General features: G+C 52.7%; 1 protein-coding gene across 1 annotated transcript; it reads left to right on the top strand.

The window, feature by feature from the left end:
- Window positions 1-56: 56 nt before the first annotated feature.
- Window positions 57-22,086, top strand: dip2bb (disco-interacting protein 2 homolog Bb; the record flags this gene model as incomplete). The annotated part of the gene is given in 32 exon segments (XM_060069924.1): window positions 57-161; window positions 342-452; window positions 1,018-1,038; window positions 1,040-1,142; window positions 1,792-1,901; window positions 2,000-2,102; window positions 2,189-2,253; window positions 2,848-2,941; window positions 3,238-3,357; window positions 4,289-4,403; window positions 4,844-4,983; window positions 5,488-5,624; window positions 5,723-5,803; window positions 5,909-6,036; window positions 6,707-6,821; window positions 7,825-8,026; window positions 8,785-8,897; window positions 9,428-9,451; window positions 10,222-10,302; window positions 11,005-11,128; window positions 11,692-11,813; window positions 12,090-12,201; window positions 12,313-12,422; window positions 14,338-14,468; window positions 14,827-14,995; window positions 15,636-15,806; window positions 16,168-16,229; window positions 16,734-16,791; window positions 16,908-16,982; window positions 17,395-17,569; window positions 18,349-18,472; window positions 18,994-22,086. Coding segments are annotated over 32 exon segments (3,654 nt in total), but the record flags the coding sequence as incomplete, so codon positions are not given.
- Window positions 22,087-22,332: the final 246 nt, after the last annotated feature.

Genomic DNA, 22,332 nt, shown 5'->3' with positions numbered 1-22,332 from the left:
TAGATTGGTCTGCAGCGTTTGTGTACTGACCGACCCTGTGACCCCTGACCCCCTGACCTGTGACCCCAGGGAAACTGTGGAGCCGCAGTGTGAAGCTGGCCTACACCCTGCTCAACAAGCTGGGGCCCAAGAACGAGCAGATCCTCAAACCTGGCGACCGGGTGAGTCCCGCGTCCCACGACACACGGGATCACGCGACACACGACGACGCGCGGGATCACGTGAGACAGGGTGACACGCGGGATCACGTGTCGCTGCGTGACACTGTAGTCCTGGCCGTGCGTCCTCTGCTGTGTGACAGTAGGAGCCTCCACCCTGTGTGACCCCTCGTCTCTCTGCAGGTGGCCCTGGTGTACCCCAACAGTGACCCTGGCATGTTCTGGGTGGCCTTCTACGGCTGCTTACTGGCCGAGGTCATCCCCGTACCCATCGAGGTGCCGCTGTCCCGCAAGGTAGGCGACCTGCCGGGGCCCCCGCCCGTCCATTTAGGAAAGGTCCTTTTTATCTCAGTTCTTTTATGAAATGGGATCAGTTCTTCCAGTACATTTCAAATGTGTGTTGGTTGCTGTGGAGATATTGAGCATGGGGGGGGTGGGTTCGGGGGGCGGGGGGGGGGGGGGGGGGGGGTGTTAGTTGCTATGGTGATACTGAGGATGGGGGTGTGGTGTGTGTTGGTTGCCCTGGAGACACTGAGGAAGGGTTTTTTACTGTGTTGGTTGCCGTGGTGATACTGATGATGGGGATTTTGCTGTGTGTTGGTTGCCGCGGTGACCCTGAGGAAGAGTTTTTTACTCTGTGTTGGTTGCCGTGGTGATACTGAGGATGGGGGTGTGGACGGTGTGTCTTGGTTGCCCTGGAGACACTGAGGAAGGGTTTTTTACTCTGTGTTGGTTGCCGTGGTGATACTGAGGATGGGGGGGTGGTGTGTGTTGGTTGGCGCGGTGACCCTGAGGACGGGGGTCTGCTTTGTGTTGGTTGCCGTGGTGATGCTGAGGATGGGGTTGGGGTGTGTTTCAGGACGCGGGCAGCAGCCAGGTGGGGCTTCCTGCTGGGCAGCTGTGGGGTGGGCCTGGCCCTGACCAGTGAGATCTGCCTGAAGGGGCTTCCCAAGACCCCCACCGGGGAGATCCTCTCCTTCAAAGGTCTGTTTCATTCAGGGGATCACAGATGCTGAAGTGTGTGCGCCGTGGTCGGTTTAGTAGCACGTTACTGACTTCAGAAATACACACTTTGATCATCTGCCAACAAGCTGTTCAGAATATTAAACCATGTTTACATTCTGCTCTCAGTTCAGTTACACCGACTGCGTGGTCTCTGTCTCCATGACTCACTGTCTCCCTGTCTCCCTGACTCACTGTCTACCTGTCTCACTGTCTCCCTCTCTCACTGGTCTCACTGTCTACCTGTCTCACTGTGTACCTGTCTCCCTGACTCACTTTCTACCTGTCTCCCTGACTCACTGTCGACCTGTCTCACTGTCTCAGTCACACTGTCTACCTGTCTCACTGTCTCCCTCTCTCACTGGTCTCACTGTCTACCTGTCTCACTGTCTACCTGTCCCACTTTCTCACTGTACCTGTCTCACTGTCTCCCTCTCTTACTGGTCTTACTGGTCTTTCTGTCCCACTGGTCTTACTGGTCTCTCTTTCCCACTGGTCTTACTGGTCTCTCTGTCCCACTGGTATTAATGGTCTCTCTGTCCCACTGGTCTTACTGGTCTCTCTGTCCCACTGGTCTTACTGGTCTCTCTGTCCCACTGGTCTTACTGGTCTCATCGGTCTGTCTTGACAGGCTGGCCCCGGCTGAAGTGGGTGGTGACGGACTCCAAGTACCTGACCAAGCCCTCCAAGGACTGGACGCCCCACGTCCCCACGGCCAACACGGAGCCAGCCTACATCGAGGTGAGCCCCTGCTGGCTCTCCTCCCCCCCCCCCCCCCCCCCCGGGTGCTCACGGTGGGTCCCATGTCTCTGACCCGTACCCCCCGTCTCCTCCTGCAGTACAAGGCCAGCAAGGAGGGCACGGTGATGGGCGTGGCCGTCTCCAAGGTGGCCATGCTGACCCACTGCCAGGCGCTGACCCAGGCCTGCAACTACTGCGAGGGTGAGCCTGGCGAACACAGAGGCCGGGGGGGGGATCCAAACCCTCAACCCGGGAGGCCGGTTCTGACTCCCTCTGTGTGTCCGCAGGAGAGACCATGGTGAACGTGCTGGACTTCAAGAAGGACATCGGCCTGTGGCACGGCGTCCTGACCGTAGGTTGACTCTTCCTCAGGGAGCAGCGGGCGGAGGAGTGTGTGTTCTCTCTGTGTTCTGATCTCGGTCTCATCAGCATCGCTTTTTTGTCCATCTTCAGTCTGTGTTTGTGTTCGCCTTTGCATTGACATGTAAATCAATGGGCTGAGTCCCAGGCTGTTATCTCAACCATGGTGTGTGTGTGTGTGCGTGTGCGTGTGTGTGTGTGTGCGTGTGTGTTTCTTGTTTGTGCGTGTGTCTGCGTGTGGCTGTGTGCGTGTTTGTGTGTGCGTGGGTCTGGGTGTTTGAATGTTTATCTTTGTGTGCGTTTGTTGGTGTGTGTGTGTGTGTTGGTGTGCGTGCGTGTGTGTGTGTCTGTGTGTGCGTGTGTGTGTGTGTGCGTGTGTGTTCTTTGTTTGTGCGTGTGTCTGCGTGTGGGTGTGTGCGTGTTTGTGTGTGCGTGGGTCTGGGTGTTTGAATGTTTATCTTTGTGTGCGTTTGTTGGTGTGTGTGTGTGTGTTGGTGTGTGCGTGCGTGTGTGTGTGTCTGTGTGTGTGTGTGTGTCTGTGTGTGTGTGTGTGTGTGTGTGTGTGTCTGTGTGTGTGTGTTCCCAGGCTGTGATGAACAGGATACACACCATCAGCGTCCCCTACGCCGTCATGAAGGCCTGTCCCCTCTCCTGGGTCCAGAGGGTGCACGTCAATAAAGGTGACCTTTCACCTCTTGTCTGAGGCAAACATCCGTGGTCTTTTTAACATGCATGTTCCCATGGTAACAGATGATCCTCCTCTCCTCCCTGTGTGGGTATGCGTGTGTTTGTGTATGTGTATGTGTGTGTTTGCATTTGTGTGTTTATGTATTTGTGTGTGTGTGTGTGTGTGTGTGTGTGTGTGTGTGTGTGTGTGTATGTCTGCGTGTATCTGTGTGTGTGTTTTTATGCATATGTGTGTGTGTGTGTGTGTGTGTGTGTGTGTGTGTGTGTGTGTGTGTGTGTGTGTGTGCAGCCCGCGTGGCGCTGGTGAAGTGCAGGGACCTCCACTGGGCCATGATGGCCCACCGGGACCAGAAGGACACCAGCCTGGCGTCGCTGCGCATGCTCATCGTGGCCGACGGAGCCAACCCCTGTAAGGCCCCCGGAGACACGCCCCTAGATACAGGGCCCCTGGGGACACGCCCCTAGATACAGGGCCCCTGGGGACACGCCCCTAGATACAGGGCCCCTGGGGACACGCCCCTAGATACAGGGCCCCTAGAGACACGCCCCTAGACACAGGGCCCCTAGAGACACGCCCCTAGAGACAGGGCCCCTGGGGACACGCCCCTAGACACAGGGCCCCTGGGGACACGCCCCTAGATACAGGGCTCCTAGAGACACGCCCCTAGATACAGGGCTCCCGGAGACATGCCCCTAGATACAGGGCCCCTAGAGACACGCCCCTAGAGACAGGGCCCCTGGGGACACGCCCCTAGATACAGGGCCCGTGGGGACACGCCCCTAGATACAGGGCCCCTAGAGACACGCCCCTAGATACAGGGCCCCTAGAGACACGCCCCTAGAGACAGGGCCCCTAGAGACACGCCCCTAGATACAGGGCCCCTAGAGACACGCCCCTAGATACAGGGCCCCTAGAGACACGCCCCTAGATACAGGGCCCCTAGAGACACGCCCCTAGAGACACGCCCCTAGAGACAGGGCCCTAGAGAGAAGACACGCCCTGAGAGAAGACACGCCCCTAGAGACACGCCCCTACAGAAACGCCCATAGAGTCAGGCCCCTAGAGACACGCCCCTAGAGACAGGGCCCTTGTCTGAGGTCTGGCATCAGATTCATGATAAATAGTTCTTGAAGATCATCCAGAGTCAGGGCTCTTTACCGTCTCTTTACCAATAAGTTGTGCGGTAACATAGAGGACTTCTGAATTCGAGACCAACACACTCCAAACGTCCATCGATTCGGTACATTTGGAAAGTGATCTCTCATCCTCTCTTTCCCCATCCTCCCTCTCTCCCTCCCTCCTCCTATCTCCCTCCCTTCCTCCCCCCCCCCCCCCCCAGGGTCGGTGTCGTCCTGCGATGCCTTCCTCAACGTGTTCCAGCCCAACGGTCTGAAGGCGGAGGTCATCTGTCCGTGTGCCACGTCTCCGGAGGCCATGACGGTCGCCATCCGCAGGTACCAATCACAGCGCAACGTTCACAGGGTCCAACATGGACGCCATCCGCAGGTACAAATCACAGCGCGGCATTCACAGGGTCCAACATGGCCGCCCTGTGCAGAGAGGGACGGTAGAGGAGAGGACAAAATGTGGACGCAGATGTACCGAGATTTACAGAATCCTTGCTTGGCTTTTCACAATTACTCAGAATTACTTTGACATGACAAACAAAACACTTTGATGTTTGTAATATTTATTCTCTCTCTCTCTCTCTCTCTCTCTCTCTCTCTCTCTCTCTCTCTCTCTCTCTCTCTCTCTCTCTCCGCTCTCTCTCTCGTTCTCTCTCTCTCTCTCGTTCTCTCTCTCTCTCTCGTTCTCTCTCTCTCTCTCTCTCCCTCTCTCTCTCTCTCTCTCTCTCCCTCTCTCTCTCTCTCTCGTTCTCTCTCTCTCTCTCTAGGCCGGGGGTGCCTGGCACGCCCCTCCCTGCGCGGGCCATCCTGTCCATGGGGGGTCTGAGCCACGGGGTCATCAGGGTCAACACGGAGGACAAGAACTCGGCCCTGACGGTTCAGGACGTGGGCCACGTGATGCCAGGGGGTGAGGGCCGCTCCGACGTTGTGTGGCCCATCATTGTATACTAGCTTACTAGAAAGGGTTCCAGAGGGAATGGGTACATTGCCTTCTATCAGGTTATTTGTCGCCATCTGGTGGCCGTAGGGTGCAACTGCTATGGTTTGGTTGGGGTCATTCGATTCTCTGTTCCCCCCCGACCTTTCAATGAAGGGGTGAAATGTCAAGATGTACATTGGGATCTCAAGGTTTGTTTCTGTAGTTTATATTGTCAAATTTGCATTGGATTTATGGTTATCGGGTGGTCTAGAGGTGTGGTTAATGGGGGGTGTAGAGCCTCTTTTAAAGGGTGGTGCAAAGCCCTGTTTGTTTAGTTTGTTCAGAGGCATGTGATTCTCATGTCCCCTTCCCCCCCAGCATAAGGAAGGGGGTGTAGAGGTGTGGTTATGGGTGGTGGGTCTTTTGGGTGGTGTCGAAGCCTGGTTAACGGGTGGTGTGTCCTCCCGTCCCCCCGTCCCCCCCCCCCCCCAGCCCTGATGTGCATCGTGAAGGCCGACGGCCCCCCCCTGCTCTGCAAGACGGACGAGATCGGGGAGATCGTCATCAACTCGCGGGCCGGCGGGACCATGTACTACGGCCTCCCGGGGGTCACCAAGAACACCTTCGAGGTGGGACCCTACACTGGACCTGGGGGGGGGGTGCATCTCGGGCTCTGTACTGTACTGACCTCTGACCTCTGACCTCTGACCTCTCCTCCTGTGCCCAGGTGATCCCGGTGAACTCCAGCGGCGCGCCCATCGGGGAGATCCCCTTCGTGAGGTCCGGACTGCTGGGGTTCGTCGGCCCGGTACGTGGTCTAACCCTCTAGTCTGTGGGGACCTGAGCCCCGGAACGTAGCCTCTCCGGTCCGGTGAGGGTCTCTGTGACTGACCGCTTGTCCCCTGGGCTGTAGGGGAGCCTGATCTTCGTGGTGGGGAAGAACGAGGGTCTGCTGAACGTGAGCGGGCGCCGGCACAACGCCGACGACCTGGTGGCCACCGCCCTGGCCGTCGAGCCCGTCAAGACCGTGTACCGGGGCAGGTGAGTTCCTCAGGGGGCCCTACACCCTGCATAGCTACCCCGCTTACACCCCCACCCCCCGCATCCCCTTTTACGCACTTCTGTACGTCAAGGCACTTAAAATAGTACTTAGCACTGTGTAGCATCTTATCCTAGCTTTCTGTGTTGTGTACGGGAAACGGGTTAACCTAGCGATTGTTAGGGTTAGGGTTAACAACCTAACCAACTGTACCATATATTGTTGTTTCTCTTTCTTTGGACAAATGGACTTATTGTAAGTCGCTTTGGATAAAAGCGTCTGATAAATGCCCTAAATGTAAATGTAAATGTAGGCATGCTGGGATTTCTGCCTGCAGAAAGAAGAAGTGTACAGAGAAAACACTATCTAGAGGCCAGCGGATGATTACTTCCTCATAAACAGAAGTTAGCAGCAGTGACACCTGGTGGCCAGGAGAAGCCACTGCAGCGCTAAAGCAGCCTGCTAACTGTGTTATTGAGAAGAAATTTGGTGTAGGGGGCATGTGCAGACACGTTGTACGGTTGAATTTAATTGTGTGTGTGTGTGTGTGTGTGTGTGTGTGTGTGTGTGTGTGTGTGTGTGTGTGTGTGTGTGTGTGTGTGTGTGTGTGTGTGTGTGTGTGTGTGTAACTGTGACTGTGTGTGTGGCTGTGTGCGTGTGTGTGTGTTCCAGGATCTCGGTGTTCTCCGTCACCGTGTTCTACGACGAGAGGATCGTGATCGTGGCGGAGCAGCGGCCAGACGCCAGTGAGGAGGACAGCTTCCAGTGGATGAGTCGCGTACTGCAGGTGACCAGCTCTAACCGCCACTGCTCTTGTCCAGCTGGGTCTACCTAGAGCTAGAGGAGGGGGTTTCCATGGTTACCTGTAGAAGAGGAGGGATGTGAGAGGAGGGGGCGGGACTACCTGGACTATCCTGGCGGGGCCAGGAGAGCTCAAGTCCAGGGGGGTTACGTAGTAAGTAAATAGTTAAGTGTTTCCATGGTAACCTGTAGAAGAGGAGGGATGCTAGAGTATGGGGTTTCCATGGTAACCTGATGAAGAGGAGGGATGCTAGAGGAGGGGTTTCCATGGTAACCTGTAGGAGAGGATGGATGCTAGGGTATGGGGTTTCCATGGTAACCTGAAGAAGAAGAAGAAGAGGTTTGCTAGAAGAGGGAGTTTCCATGGTAACCTGATGAGGAGGAGGGATGCTAGAGGAGGGGGTTTCCATGGTAACCTGTAGAAAAGGAGGGATGCTAGAGGAGGGGGTTTCCATGGTAACCTGTAGAAGATGAGGGATTCTAGAGCAGCAGGGGGGACTGGCGGTTAGGGGCGGGGCCAGGATAACTCCTCAGAGTGTCTGCGGTGCACCAGCCTGTCAGAGATCAATAGTTCTCTCCACGGCCGGCTCAGACAGGAAGTGTAGTGTTACATCCTGCTGTAAAGGCATCCCATAATACATGATGAAGGTGCTACAATGTGCTAATGCACCGCCTCCCTCTGTGATACGATAGGAGACTCTATAAGAAGCAGGCTGCAAGTCCAGGCTCTTGCCTGTTGAACCATGAAGGAGCTGGGTATACACTCGGTGTGTTTGGAGTGAGAGTGAGACACGCCTATTTAGTTGGCCCGCACTACAAAGAGTTGTTTATTTATTTGCTGTCAAATACCCATTGGCTACCAGCCTCCCAGCCCAGCTGAAGTCAACTGACTGGTGTCTAGAACCAGAAGCAGGAGCTCCCAGTAGGCTGGTGGGTGCAGAACGTCTCCAGCCTCTGAGCCCTCCTCTGTTCTCCTGCTGTGTCCCCAGGCCATAGACAGCATCCACCAGGTGGGCCTGTACTGCCTGGCCCTGGTGCCGGCCAACACCCTGCCCAAGACCCCCCTGGGGGGCATCCACGTCTCGGACGCCAAGCAGTTCTTCCTGGAGGGGAACCTGCACCCCTGCAACATCCTCATGTGCCCCCACACCTGTGTCACCAACCTGCCCAAACCACGGCAGAAACAGCCAGGTGTGTGTGTGTGTGTGTGTGTGTGTGTGTTTGTGTTCTGTGTGATGTGGTTCTGTATGTATGATGAGCTTCTCCTTGATGAGGTTCTGTGTGATGAGGTTCTGTATGTATGATGAGGTTCTGTGTGATGAGGTTCTGTATGTGTGATGAAGTTCTGTGTGATGAGGTTCTGTATGTATGATGAGCTTCTGTATGTATGATGAGGTTCTGCTTGATGAGTTTCTGTGTGATGAGCTTCTGTATGTATGATGAGGTTATGTATGTATTCTGAGGTTCTGCATGTATGATGAGCTTCTGTGTGATGCGGTTCTGTGTGTATGATGAGGTTCTGTATGTATGATGAGCTTCTGTAATGCGGTTCTGTGTGATGAGGTTCTGTATGTATGATGATGAGGTTCTGCATGTATGATGAGGTTCTGCATGTATGATGAAGTTCTGCATGTATGATGAGGTTCTGCATGTATGATGAGGTTATGTATGTATGATGAGGTTCTGTATGATGAGGTTCTGTGTGATGAGGTTCTGCATGTATGATGAGGTTCTGCATGTATGATGAGGTTATGTTTGTATGATGAGGTTCTGTGTGATGAGGTTCTGTATGCATGATGAGGTTCTGTGTGATGAGGTTCTGTATGCATGATGAGGTTCAGTATGTATGTTGAGGTTCTGTGTGATGAGGTTCTGTGTGAAGCGGTTCTGTGTGATGAGGTTCTGTATGTATGATGAGGTTCTGTTAAATAAGGTTCTCTGTGTTCCAGTGGGCGTGGGTCCAGCCTCCATCATGGTGGGTAATCTGGTGGCGGGGAAACGGATCGCCCAGGCGTCAGGGAGGGACCTGGGGATGATCGAAGACCAGGACCTGATCCGCAAGGTACGGAGAACCGACACACACACACACACACACACACACACACACACACACACACACACACACACACACACACACACACACACACACACACACACACACACACACACACACACACATACACACACACACACACACACACACACACACACACACACACACACACACACACACACACACACACACACACACACACAACGTTCACTCTTCAGATTAGTGAGCCAGCCACATAATTAATCCATGAATCAGTCCAGTCATTAATCCTCATCCCCTCATGTGGTCTTCGTAGCAGGGTGAGCCCCCCACTAGAGAGGTTCAGGGTGCCCCCCACTAGAGGGGTTCAGGTCTGTAGCAGGGTGAGCCCCCCCCCCCACACTAGAGAGGTTCAGGGGTCTCTGGGCTACACCCCCATTAGGGCCGCGATAATCTGACAGTGAGTTCACGACCTGAGCCCGGGTTAGTTAGTGGGATGAGGTGACCACTGTGGCCTGTCTCTCCCTCTCTGTCTCCTGCTGGCGTCTCTCTGGACGTAGCTCTGTATGTGGCCCACTATGATGGTAAGACGCACCACCTTCTCTCTGTACCCCCCCCCCCCCCCCACACACACACCCCCGCTCTCACCGGCCCCCCAGGCCCGCGTGGTCCGTGGGGCGCGTGTGACGGCCTGTCATGCTGCACGTCCCGGTTAAAGGTCATCCAAACATCCGCTGTGTCCTGTCACACTGTCACACTGTCACCCCCCCGTGTGATACTGCCCCCCCCCCCCCCTCCCCCCCCCTCGACCCCAAGGGTTCCGCTTCCTGTCCGCGGAACACGGCGTTGATATTCAACACGTTGTCCGGTGCTTGATGTGTTGGCTTCACGTTACCACGGGTTATGAACTCATCTGCTCCATAACAGCGAGTCCTGAAGCGCTACGGAGGGTTAGCCTCTCCATGTGTCCACCGAGAAGTAACACGTTCATCTGGTTTGAACAGAGTCCCCGACCCTCGACCTGCCTTTCTGTCGGCTTCCGCTGCATGCGTGCGGTGAACGAAATGTTAAAGTGATGGACAACAGGACCTGTTGTTCCTCTCAAAGCCGCGCCTCGGCCCGTGAGGGAACGTTAACCTTCCAGCTACGTAGACGGAAATCAATCGACTGTAATCAAAGACTGCCATTGATTTCGTGGAGCATGTCTTCCTGATGCTTAAAGCCCACCCTGTAAGCCCTCATAATCAGACTCAACCAGGGTCAGGGTTAGGGTTAGACATCGGTTGTCCATCCCTTTACCAGCGAGCCTCGAGCCCCGGGACCAGCCTAACGTTGTTCCTTCCTGTCTGTGAAGCATCTGTATCTGTCGGAGGCGCTGCAGTGGAGAGCACAGACGGACCCCGACCACGTTCTCTACGTGCTGCTCAACGCCAAGGTAACGACAATTAAAAACAGTGCATAGCTTTAGGGTCTGATTTCCTCCCAACATGCTGAGGTGTCCAGGTCTCATACACTACATAACGTTTACTTGTTAGTGAGCGATTAGTTATAATAATGTTTGCTGAAGCGTGTGGAGGCAGGAGGGTCTGAATGACATAATGTAGGCTGTAAAGCACACTCCATGTGTGTATTACGGACCCATAGAGGCTCAGAGATCAGCTGTGAGAACTGGAGTTGATCCAATGAAAGAGGGTTGAATGTGTCTATGGAGGCCGGTACCAACGTGACAAACAGATGGTCTCTGCAGGAGCTGCATCTTGTTTTCCACTTGATCACTCTCTCTCTCCCCTTTGCTCTTTCTCTCTGTCTCTCTCCCGCCCTCTCTCTCTCTTTTTCCCCCCTCTCTCTCTCCCCCCCCCTCTCTCTCTTTCCCTCCCCCCACTCCCTCTCCCTACACCACCCCCCCTTTCTCTCCCTCTCCCTCTCTCTCCCCCCTCCCGCTCTCTGCACCACCCCCTCTCCCTCTCTCCCTCTCTCCCCCCCCCTCTCCCCTCTCTCTGCACCGCCCCCTCTCTCTCCCTCTCTCCCTCTCTCCCCCCCCCTCTCCCCTCTCTCTGCACCGCCCCCCCCCCCTCTCTCTCTCTCTCTCTCCCCCCCCCCATCCCCTCTCTCTGCACCGCCCTCTCCTGGCCACCAGGGGGTGGCAGTGTGCACGGCCACCTGCCTCCAGCTCCACAAGAGGGCGGAGAAGATCGCTGCGGCGCTGATGGAGAAGGGCAGCATCAACACGGGGGACAACGTGGTGCTGCTGTACCCGCCTGGTGGGTCCGGGGCCTCAGTCTGTCTGTCTGGAGCCTGGCTTGGTCTGTCTGTCTGTATGACTGTCTGTCTGTCTGGAGCCTGGCTGGGTCTATCATTCTGTCTGGCTGCCTGTTTGTCTGTCTGTCTGCCTGTCTATTTGTATTTATGTATCTATCTGTCTTTCAATGAATCTATGTAAGTATCATTCAGTTTGCCTGTATGTCTATCTACATGTCTGTCTGTCTGTCTGTATACTTATGTATCTATCTGACAGTTTTTTATGTATTTGTCCATCTGTCGGTCTCATCTCTCTCTCTCTCTCTCTCTCTCTCTCTCTCTCTCTCTCTCTCGCTCTCTCTCTCTCTCTCGCACTCTCTCGCTCTCTCTCTCGCTCTCACTCTCTCTCTCTCTCTCTCTCTCTCGCTCTCTCTCTCTCACACACTCTCTCTCTCGCTCTCTCTCTCTCACACACTCTCTCGCTCTCACTCTCGCTCTCTCTCTCTCACTCTCACTCTCGCTCTCACTCTCTCTCTCTCTCTCTCTCTCTCTCTCTCTCTCTCTCTCTCTCTCTCTCTCTCTCCAGGTATTGACCTGATCGCGTCCTTCTACGGCTGTCTGTATGCCGGCTGTGTTCCGGTCAACGTGCGGCCCCCGCACCCCCAGAACCTGGGGGCCACCCTGCCCACCGTCCGCATGATCATCGACGTGAGTCTACCAAAGAACCTCCATGGTTCCACAGAACCACAGAACCAGGATGGTCGGTTACATGTTGATGCTGATGACACTGTGTGTGTGTGTGCGTGTGTGTGTGTCTGTGTGTCTGTGTGTCTGTGTGTGTGTGTGTGTGTGTGTGTGTGTGTGTGTGTGTGTGTGTGTGTGTGTGTGTGTGTGTGTGTGTGTGTGTCTGTGTGTGTGTGTGTGTGTGTGTGTGTGTGTGTCTGTGTGTGTGTGTGTGTGTGTGTGTCTGTGTGCTCTCTCCAGGTCAGTAAAGCCGCCTGTATCCTCACCACTCAGAACCTCACCAGGATCCTGCGCTCCAAAGAGGCCTCCGCCTCCGTCAACATCAAGACCTGGCCCACCATCATAGACACAGGTGAGGGGGGGCGGGGCCGGTACCTCACAGGTGAGAGGAGGCGCTGGCGCCTCATCACAGGTGCAGGTGTCATGTGACTCTCTGATCTCCCGCGTCGTCCCCTCCTTCTAGACGACCTCCCGCGGCGGCGCCTCCCGCAGATCTACAAGCCCCCCACGGCCGAGATGATCGCCTACCTGGACTTCAGCGTGTCCACCACGGGCATGCTCACCGGGGTCAAGGTACGAGGACCTCTGACCTTTGAGCCCGCTCCTGACGCAGATCAGACCCAGCTCGGATCCTCCCGCCCAAGCCACACCCATAGCGCCTTACTAGATGGAAAAGTTGGAACGCGCCTATAGAGGCTTTCTCCCCTTAAATATAATGGAGGTTTTGATTGATGACTCCTTTTTCTTTGGATGTAAAAAGCAGACGGCCTTATCTCATAGAATAGTGCCTGACGTGTTGTCTGTGTTCCCAGGACATGTTTATGCGTTCCGAACCGAACGCCAGTATGGAAAGTGAGAGGCATGAACTCAATGAGTAGAGATCAGTAAACCCTTTCAGACGGAGAGGAAAAGACTTTCAGATGTAAATGTTTTTAATTGAGCTGGTTACAGAGCTGACTCCTAGTCTCTTCTGAGTTCCCTACTCTTGTTTTTCTAGTTCCCTTTTCATTCGTATCCTGTGTGTTTTCGGTCGTTATGCAAGTGCTTTATTCATGCTGCGACTTGTTTGGGCAAGACCTCCCTTGAAAAGGAGATTCCCTATCTCAATGGGACTCTCCTAGTTAAAAAATTTTTGGAAAATATAATAATAATAATATTTTTTTACATTTATATAGTGCTTTTCAAGGTACCAAAAGCGCTACACAGCTATACAGTGAAGGGGGGACCTCACTAACCACCACCAATGTGTAGCACCTACTTGGTGGACGCACGGCGGCCAATCGGCGCCAGAACGCTCACCACACACCTAGCTTAAGGTGGAGAGTGAGGGAATGTATGAATCAGCCAACTATTACCGATATGTCTGGTCCTGCTCCGTGCAGTCTGAGCAGCGTGCGACGGAGCCTGCCCCGGCCGGACCCTGCCCCGGCCGGACCCTTGTCGACGTGCCCCAGTCGAGGGGGCTGGGTAAGGGCTTAAGGCCCGACATTAACACAACAACAGAGAGGGGAGTGACCCTCGCGGAGACTTAACGTCGGGCCCGCCGGGGCTGAGCCAGCCATGGCGGGAGGGTGCCGACCTGATTGGGGGAGGAGGGGACACGTTGAAAGGTTCTCAATAAAGGAACCTACGCAATGAAGGGGTCAGGGGGGGTTGACCCGGCCGCAGCACCAGACTGCAGTGGAGATACAAAGTCTTACCGAAACGTGACAGAAGATGTTTGAGATGGGGAGGAAGGGAGCGATCTCCAGATGCTAGGATCATCTGTGCAAAGGCTTATCTAATGACCTAGTGAAGCACAGAATATGATATCATTGGTGATATTAATACCGAGATGGTGTGTAGTCTGACGTGCTTGTTCTGTCAGATCTCCAGAATGATATGATCAGTGATTATTCTCATGGAGATGTTATGAACCCTGATCCCCCTCCATAGATCTCCAGATCTCCAGTATATGATATAATTAAGCAATATCACACGAGAGGGAGCAACGTTGTCGCACTATATCAGCGCTGCTGTGATTCGGAGCCGGAAGCAATCACAGCAGCGCTGATATAGAGCCACAACATTGCGACCTCGAGTGTGATATTGCTTTTATACAACAGTTTACTGTTAACAATAATAATTGACAATAGATTGTGATTTATTTGTTTATTTAATCATATAATAAACTAATGAAATTGCTTCCGCCAACAAAAATAGATCCCCACTGAGCGGACTGTTGCCAAGCAACATATAAACAAAACCCCCGACAGTTTATGCCAGTTGAAGTAAGTTGGTTGCAGCTGGAGCGCGGGGGATTTTGACAGTTGGTTTACAGTTTGGTGAACAGTCCGAGTGATGTCGGACGCTCGTATCAGCGCGCCCGCAGAGCTCGTGGAATGTCTCTTGTCCAATCAAATCACTCGCCCGGAAACCACTTTTTTTTATAATCAGTGATATTATCATGGAGACGTTATATGAGCCCTGGTGTTCCCGTCCTCGACAGATCTCCCACGTGGCCGTCAGCGCCCTCTGCCGCTCCATCAAGCTGCAGTGTGAGCTCTACTCCTCCCGCCAGATCGCCATCTGCCTGGACCCCTACTGCGGTCTGGGCTTCGTCCTGTGGTGCCTGGCCAGGTACGGCTCCTCCACGCCTCCCCAACCCACACCACCCCATTACCATTCAGGGCATTTAGCAGTCTATGCACTAAGGATGTTCATAGAACCAAGTGCCAAGCACCCATAACCGCTAGGTTAACCCGTTCCCTGTTTACAACACAGACAGCTAGGATAAGATGCTACACAATGTTAAGTACTATTTTTAAGTGCCAGGACGACAACATACAATAAGACCGTGAGAGGGGTGTGGGGGTAAGGGGGGATGTTATGCAGAGTCCAGGTGAACTCCACAAACCCCCACATCTACCTACACCCCCCTCTGACACCGCCAGCTCACCCCCCCCCCCCGTCCGTCCGTCCCCCCCCCCTGTCTCAGTGTGTACTCAGGCCACCAGTCCATCCTGATCCCGCCCTTCGAGCTGGAGACCTGCCTGTCGCTGTGGCTCAGCACCCTGAGCCAGTACCGCATCCGGGACACCTTCTGCTCCTACTCCGTCATGGAGCTCTGCACCAAGGGCCTGGGGACGCAGACGGAGCTCCTCAAGGTACGGGTTGAGGACCGCACACGTGTTCTGGGGAGAGACGGCGGTGGGACGCACATGATAACACAGACCGGACCCCATGACGCACACAGACTGTACACACACAGACCGCACAACACGGACACAAACGGACCGTACACAAGGACACACACAGACTGCACACAAGAACGCACACAGACTTTACGCACACGTGGACACACACAGAGCGTAATCATGGACGCACACAGAGCGTAATCATGGACGCACACAGGCTGTACGCACACAGAACGCACACATGGACACAAACAGACCTTACACAATGTGCACACAGACTGTACGCGTGGACACTCACTGTAATCACGGACACACACAGAGCGTACTCATGGACGCACACAGACCGTACACACACACAGGCCGTACACCATGGATACACGCACTGACCGTTATCATGGAAGCACACGCACAAACAGGTGTAGGAGATGGGAGGAAAGCATGACTGTGCATACACACTGAAACACAGATTAGGTGCACGACGATGGGAAAACACTCATGTGTGCACGTATCAAAGCCCCCATTCTGAGGAGCTGGAGCTGTGCGACGTTCACACACAGAATGCTGATCCGGGTGTTTCAGTCTTAACGGTGTGTCGTCTCTTGTGCTCCAGGCCCGGGGGGTGAACCTGTCGTGCGTGCGGAGCTGTGTGGTGGTGGCGGAGGAGCGGCCCCGCCTGGTGCTGACCCACTCCTTCTCCAAGCTCTTCAAGGACCTGGGCCTCTCCCCGCGCGCCGTCAGCACCGCCTTCGGCTCCCGGGTCAACCTGGCCGTCTGCATGCAGGTACGGACCCTGGACCTCGCCCCACAGCAGATCACGTGACCGATACAAACCAGGGTTAGGGCTGGTGCTGCTGAGGTATCCAATACAAGTACAGGCTACACGCACCTGCAGGAGAAGTGATGCTAGCTCAGAGTGACGCTACAGGACGTAGCATCCCTCTGAGTTAGCATCACTGCTACGTAGGTGTCAACGTAAAGGGGGGTGTCATTTGGCGCACAGGTGTCTCCAAAGCGTCTCAAAGTGCTGTGAGCGCAACCATGCTGAGCATGGTTGGCCCTGGCGGGAATCAAACCCCTCACCCTGGCAGTGTTAGGGCCTTGCTCCCGTCCTAAGGTTGACGGTGCTGCTCTGTGCTCCACAGGGGACCACCGGCCCGGACCCCTCCACGGTTTACGTGGACCTGAAGTCCCTGCGCCACGACAGGTGAGACCCGGACAGAGGACCCCCGTGTTAGAGCTCCCGGGTTCATATTATATATGACACAGTAGTGTGTCATGTGCCCGTAGTGCAGGGTGTCTACTGATGATATTTAGTGTGTCATGTGACCCAGGGTGTCTACTGATGATATTTAGTGTGTCATGTGACCCAGGGTGTCTACTGATGATATTTAGTGTGTCATGTGACCCAGGGTGTCTACTGATGATATTTAGTGTGTCATGTGACCCAGGATGTCTACTGATGATATTTAGTGTGTCATGTGACCAAGGTTGTCTACTGATGATATTTAGTGTGTCATGTGACTCAAGGTGTCTACTGATGATATTTAGTGTGTCATGTGACTCAGGGTGTCTACTGATGATATTTAGTGTGTCATGTGACCCAGGGTGTCTATCTACTGAGGATATTTAGTGAGTCATGTGACTCAAGGTGTGTAATGATGTTGAATGGGTCCAGTTTTAATGATACTTAATGTGTCATGTGACACAGGGTGAGGCTGGTGGAGCGAGGAGCACCACAGAGTCTCCCGCTCATGGAGTCCGGCAAGGTGAGCTCCACCACAACGTGGTCCCTCTGGGTGTACAGGAGGACCTCTTCCTGTGTGCAGGTGGTCTGAGATGTGACCTCCATGCCTCTCTGAATGCCCCCGTTTTCCGTCTGCAGATCTTACCGGGCGTCCGGGTGATCATCGTGAACCCAGAGACCAGAGGGCCACTCGGGGACTCCCATCTGGGCGAGGTGAGCCATCCCAGAGAACCCTGATGCTAAACACCGTGTGACACAGGAGCAGTGTTGCCACAGTTTCCTTGAAAAAGTAATCAGATTACTGATTACTAGTTACTCCTTAAAATAGTAACTTAGGTACTTTACTGATTACTTGATTTTAAAAGTAACTAAGTTAGATTACAAGTTACTTTATTAGTTACATTTAGCTGCGACAACACCCCCTGCCGCCAAAAAAGAAAAAGAAAAGACAACCGGTTTTGCCAATACTAGCTTTTTGCCCCCCCTGTCAACAATTGTTTTTCCAACCCCCCCTCGGCAACAATTGTTCTTCAGTACTGGCATCGCTGCACAGGAGTCACGTGATCATAAAGCATGGAGACCACCAGCTGTGGTGCTGATGTTGTGTTATCTGTGGTGTGTTCAGATCTGGATCAACAGCCCGCACAACGCCAGCGGCTACTTCACCATCTACGGCGAGGAGAGCCTGCAGGCAGACCACTTCAACACCAAGCTCAGCTTCGGGGACCCCACCACGCTGTGGGCGCGGACAGGGTACCTGGGCTTCGTCAAGAGGACCGAGCTGCTGGACGCCGCTGGGGGTACGGTGGGGGGGGGGGGGGGGGGTGCTGGAAGTTAGGGGAGGATGGGGGGGGAAATGCGTGAGTACAGGGGGGTAGCTAGTGGAGGCCAGCGGGGGTACGGGAGGAGAGATGCTGGAGTACGGGGGGGGAGAGATGCCTCGACATTTGGGGAGGGGGGGGGGGGGGAGATACTGGACCCCAGTGGGAGGGTAGGGGGGCGGAGGCTGTTCGGAGGCTCAGTAGGAGTTTAGAAACAGACGGCTGGAACAGAGCCGGTACAATAGTGTTGGGGCTCAGGTGTTCAGCTCCCAACTGAAAAGGTTCTAGTTTGATGGCCACCGTCCAACATCTTGGGCAAGGTGCCTATCCTATATATTGTCCACCCCTTATCCGTTATATGCTCCACCCCTCATCCGTTATATGCTCCACCCCTCATCCGTTATATGCTCCACCCCTCATCCGTTATATGCTCCACCCCTTATCCGTTATATGCTCCACCCCTTATCCTTTATGGGCTCCACCCCTTATCCTTTATAGGCTCCACCCCCTGTCCTTTATAGGCTCAAGCCCCTTAACCTTTATATGCTCCACCCCTTATCCTTTATATGCTCCACCCTTTATAGGCTCCACCCCCTGTCCTTTACAGGCTCAACCCCTCATCCCTAACACAGCTAGCGATACGTATGATGATCATCTTCCTGACACGGGGCCTTTTCTGGTCTGCCTCCGTGTGATTGGTCGATGAGCGGCCGCGGTGAAACCAGGGCCTCGTTAACCGGGCCCGTCCCTCTGTGCAGATCGCCATGACGCCCTCTTCGTGGTGGGCTCCCTGGACGAGACCCTGGAGCTGAGGGGTCTGCGGTACCACCCCACCGACATGGAGACCTCGGTGTCCCGGGCCCACCGCAGCATCGCCGAGAGGTGGGTGGTCCCCCGTCCTTCCCCTCCGTGGAGCCTCTGGCTGGGCTAGCTGAGCTAGAGCACAGCATGGCGTCAGTCGGTCAAACATACTCGATGGCCGCTACCAGGCGGTCAGTACGTTCTGATCAGACTGTGGGGCTAAGCTCAGCATAGCAGTTATGCTGCTAAGCTAAGCTATGCAAATTTTAGCATAGCAGTTAGAGTTCTACGCTAAGCTTAGCATAGCAGTTAGGGTGCTACGCTAAGCTCAGCATAGCAGTGAGGGTGCTAAGCTAAGCTATGCAAATTTTAGCATAGCAGTTAGAGATCTACGCTAAGCTTAGCATAGCAGTTAGGGTGCTACGCTAAGCTCAGCATAGCAGTGAGGGTGCTATGTTAAGCCTAGCATAGCAGTTAGGCTGCTACGCTTAGCATAGCAGTCAGGCTGCCGTGCTAAGCTTAGCCTAGCAGCCTGCTAGTTAGAACTAGCCATGCTGGATCCTGCGCCCTGACCGGCCCTTTCCCCCCCCCCCCCCCCCCAGCGCGGTGTTCACCTGGACCAACCTGCTGGTGGTGGTGGCGGAGCTGGGCGGCTCGGAGCAGGACGCCCTGGACCTGGTGCCCCTCATCACCAACGTGGTGCTGGAGGAGCACCACCTCATCGTGGGCGTGGTGGTCATCGTGGACCCGGGGGTCATCCCCATCAACTCCCGCGGGGAGAAGCAGCGCATGCACCTGCGGGACTCGTTCCTGGCCGACCAGCTGGACCCCATCTACGTGGCCTACAACATGTGAAGGGGTCCGGGGGCTGGACCCGGGAGCAGGGGGAGAACGGTCAGTTTCAGAGGGTAGAGAACCACAGCATGGTGGGAGGAGAGAGGCTCCATACCGGAGTCCCTGCTGTCTGGGGGGGGGGGTCCCTGCGTATCTCCGAGGGAGTTGGGGAGATGGTCCGTGCTCAGATGGGGGTGCACCAAGGGGCAGAGCCATTCAATACAGAGCGTGCTACGATTCTGCTGGAGGGAAATGTGTGCGATGCTTTTATTTGCTCTCAGAAACTCAACAGGAAGGTTGTCCTCCTCTGATTGGGTGATGTGGAGGTCAATCATTCTTCTGACGACAATCTACCCGGAGAAGGTGAGGTCGAGGAGGGAATCGAGAACCTTGTAGACTTTAACGCGATGCGGCCGCCAATCTTTGCACTCCAGAAGTTCACCCTGAGCCTCTGAAAACACGATTTCTTCCTTAGAATTTAAGAAAAATCCCCTAATCCAAATGAACCACCTTTTGACCATGTGCCATTCCGATCTAGCAACTCAACTATTTATAATTATAATCATAAAAAAAAGAACGTACGTTGTCCCTACTTCTAATAGCCAAATATCCATCCACCAGTCCACCATTTTGATTTACATCCTGCCTCCTCACGCATTAGCAGATCCCTGAACCCTGAAACTCTACGGTACTGAGGTAGAACTGGAGAGGCCGACTTGTATATCGAACCCACAAAGGCCTTCCTGTATTTTAGAAAAACTGTGTTTCGCTGTATAGTAATGTTTTTTTTATCTGTATAAATGTATAAAAACCAAATTAATCCTCCTCAACGATGGTTTCTTGACGACTAACTAAGCTGTGCGACGAGGGAGTGGAATGGCGTTGTAAATACGGATCTAACGAGTTACACTGACTATTAGCAGACCACGTTAAAGCACTATTAGTACAAAATAAACATATATGACTATGCCATTGCACTTTCTAAAAAGAAGAATCTATTTTATTATTAGAAAAAAGGCATTATTATTACCAACGTTCAGGAATACCACTCTGAGGACCCATTTGGGAACCAAGAAAGTTGACCAAGGGCCCCAATGTCTTTAGTGCCATGGTCTTCTTCTGCAGACTTTAGGATTCAGATCTTATCGTGGATGAGAGTGATGGGAAAACAACTTGACTGTTTTCTCTCAGATATTTCCAAACGTGTGACCGCTTTGGTACAGCTGAACTAGGTGTTCTCCAAATCTCCTGAGGCTGTAGAACACCCTAAAGTACCAAGACCCTCATAGCTCTCATTTTGATCTCCTGAGGAGGTCGAACACACTAAGGTACCAAGACCCTCCAAGCTCTCATTTTGGTTTGAGAGCTCCAACCAAGAGTACTTTAGTTTAGAATTCATCAGTGTCTCATTTGTCCTTGTTCACCTGTTTTGTTATTTTCTTTGACAAAATATGACTGTAATGGCTCACTTGTGTTTTAGATTTTTTTTTCTGTATCAAATCACTGGAATTAGATACTTTATATATGCAATTTTAAAATCTGAGCCACTGAAATCAGAAATCCGTTTTGGCTGACAATTACAGGTAGTCTTTTGCAGAAATAATAGGGGAATTATGTTATTTAATGTATTCGACTTGTGTTGTACAGCTGTATGCGTGTGTGCGCGCATGTGTGTGTGAGATGTGTGTGTGTGTGTGTGCTGCATATGGTTGTTACATCAGGAACAACATACAAATGATTTGTATGTTTCATGTAATTAATTTGTATTCTATTTGGTTTTCCTTGTACTTGGAATAATTAGCTCCATTCCTGTGAACTACTTTACGTGTTGATGTGTCTAACCTCTGCTGTCAACATGGTAATGGGTGTATTATTTTCTTCATTTTAAACGTATTGAATCATACATCAATACGAGTAAGTAGATCAAGACTCAAATGTCAACTTCATTCACTCACAAATCACAAAAATAATTTGTTTGATGGGAAGCATTGCAATTTATTTGAACAATCCCACATGAGATAGCGCCCCTTAAAGAACACTGTGCACTTACTTAAGTTAAGAGTTAAGATTCCTCCCAGGGTACCTGGTGTAATGGGCCCTACTTTAGGGTCCCATGTCTTACTTTGAAGAAAAGCTTTGACGTGATTTAAGACACATTTAGGGAATGAAATGCATCCTGTTCCAACTGCTTTCAGTTTACATGCAAAGCCCTCCATGCAATGTCTGCATGACTCGCTGGCCAAGCAGAGCACAGGAAGGAGATATTGGTTTTGTTTAAAAAATAAAACACATATATACAAGTTGTATTCAGGAACTAAAACTCTGACAAGGCAGGGAAGGACCGAATGGTCGTTTGGTGCAATCTGTGAATATAATCTGTTACTATTGCTGATGTTTGTTAAAGAACTTCCAATATGGCTGACGTCGCAAACCCACCGAGTATAAAGAAGGGTTTTGGACACCACAGTGTCCATCACCGGCTCTCTGCCTGCTTCACTGGAGTCTTAAGGGCTTCCCCGGTCTCTCTGGTCTTCTCCGTGAGGGGTCTTCTTACACACTATGCAATCGGTTACAGTGCAGTTCAGTCGCAGAACTCGCACAACCTGTCAAAAATACACAATGCTTATACATTTTTGTAATGATCATATGGTTAACAACATGACTATATGGCTAACTAACGATGTCTAAAAGACTATATATTATCTCATGAGTTGTCTTATGAATATTTTGTGTATGCACCCTTGATATGCTGTATATAAATTAAAGTCCAGACTGCTCTATTGACGGGCAATTTACTGACAAAGGTTTGATGCTTGGGAGGTGTTTTGGATATTAATAAAAGAAAAAGAAATGGTTAAAAAGCTCTTGTCACTTTTCATTATTTTGATGATTGCATCTTCATCACACTATGGAAATTAACAATATGTTTCCACTTATGTCTACCGTCTTGAATACAATGGTGGCAAAAAGGCATGTCTAAATGAATTGTCCAATAACCCAAGCGGAATTGCAGAGAAAATGACTAATAACCACCAATTACGATCACTACACAGGCAGCAGTGATACCTTAGTCATGAAATGTCCAGCAGCGGCCTGGTGACAGTATG

This window comes from Gadus macrocephalus, chromosome 13 (assembly GCF_031168955.1).
Source record: "Gadus macrocephalus chromosome 13, ASM3116895v1".
Lineage (NCBI taxonomy): Eukaryota > Metazoa > Chordata > Actinopteri > Gadiformes > Gadidae > Gadus > Gadus macrocephalus.
This window is presented reverse-complemented; position numbering and strand designations above follow the sequence as displayed.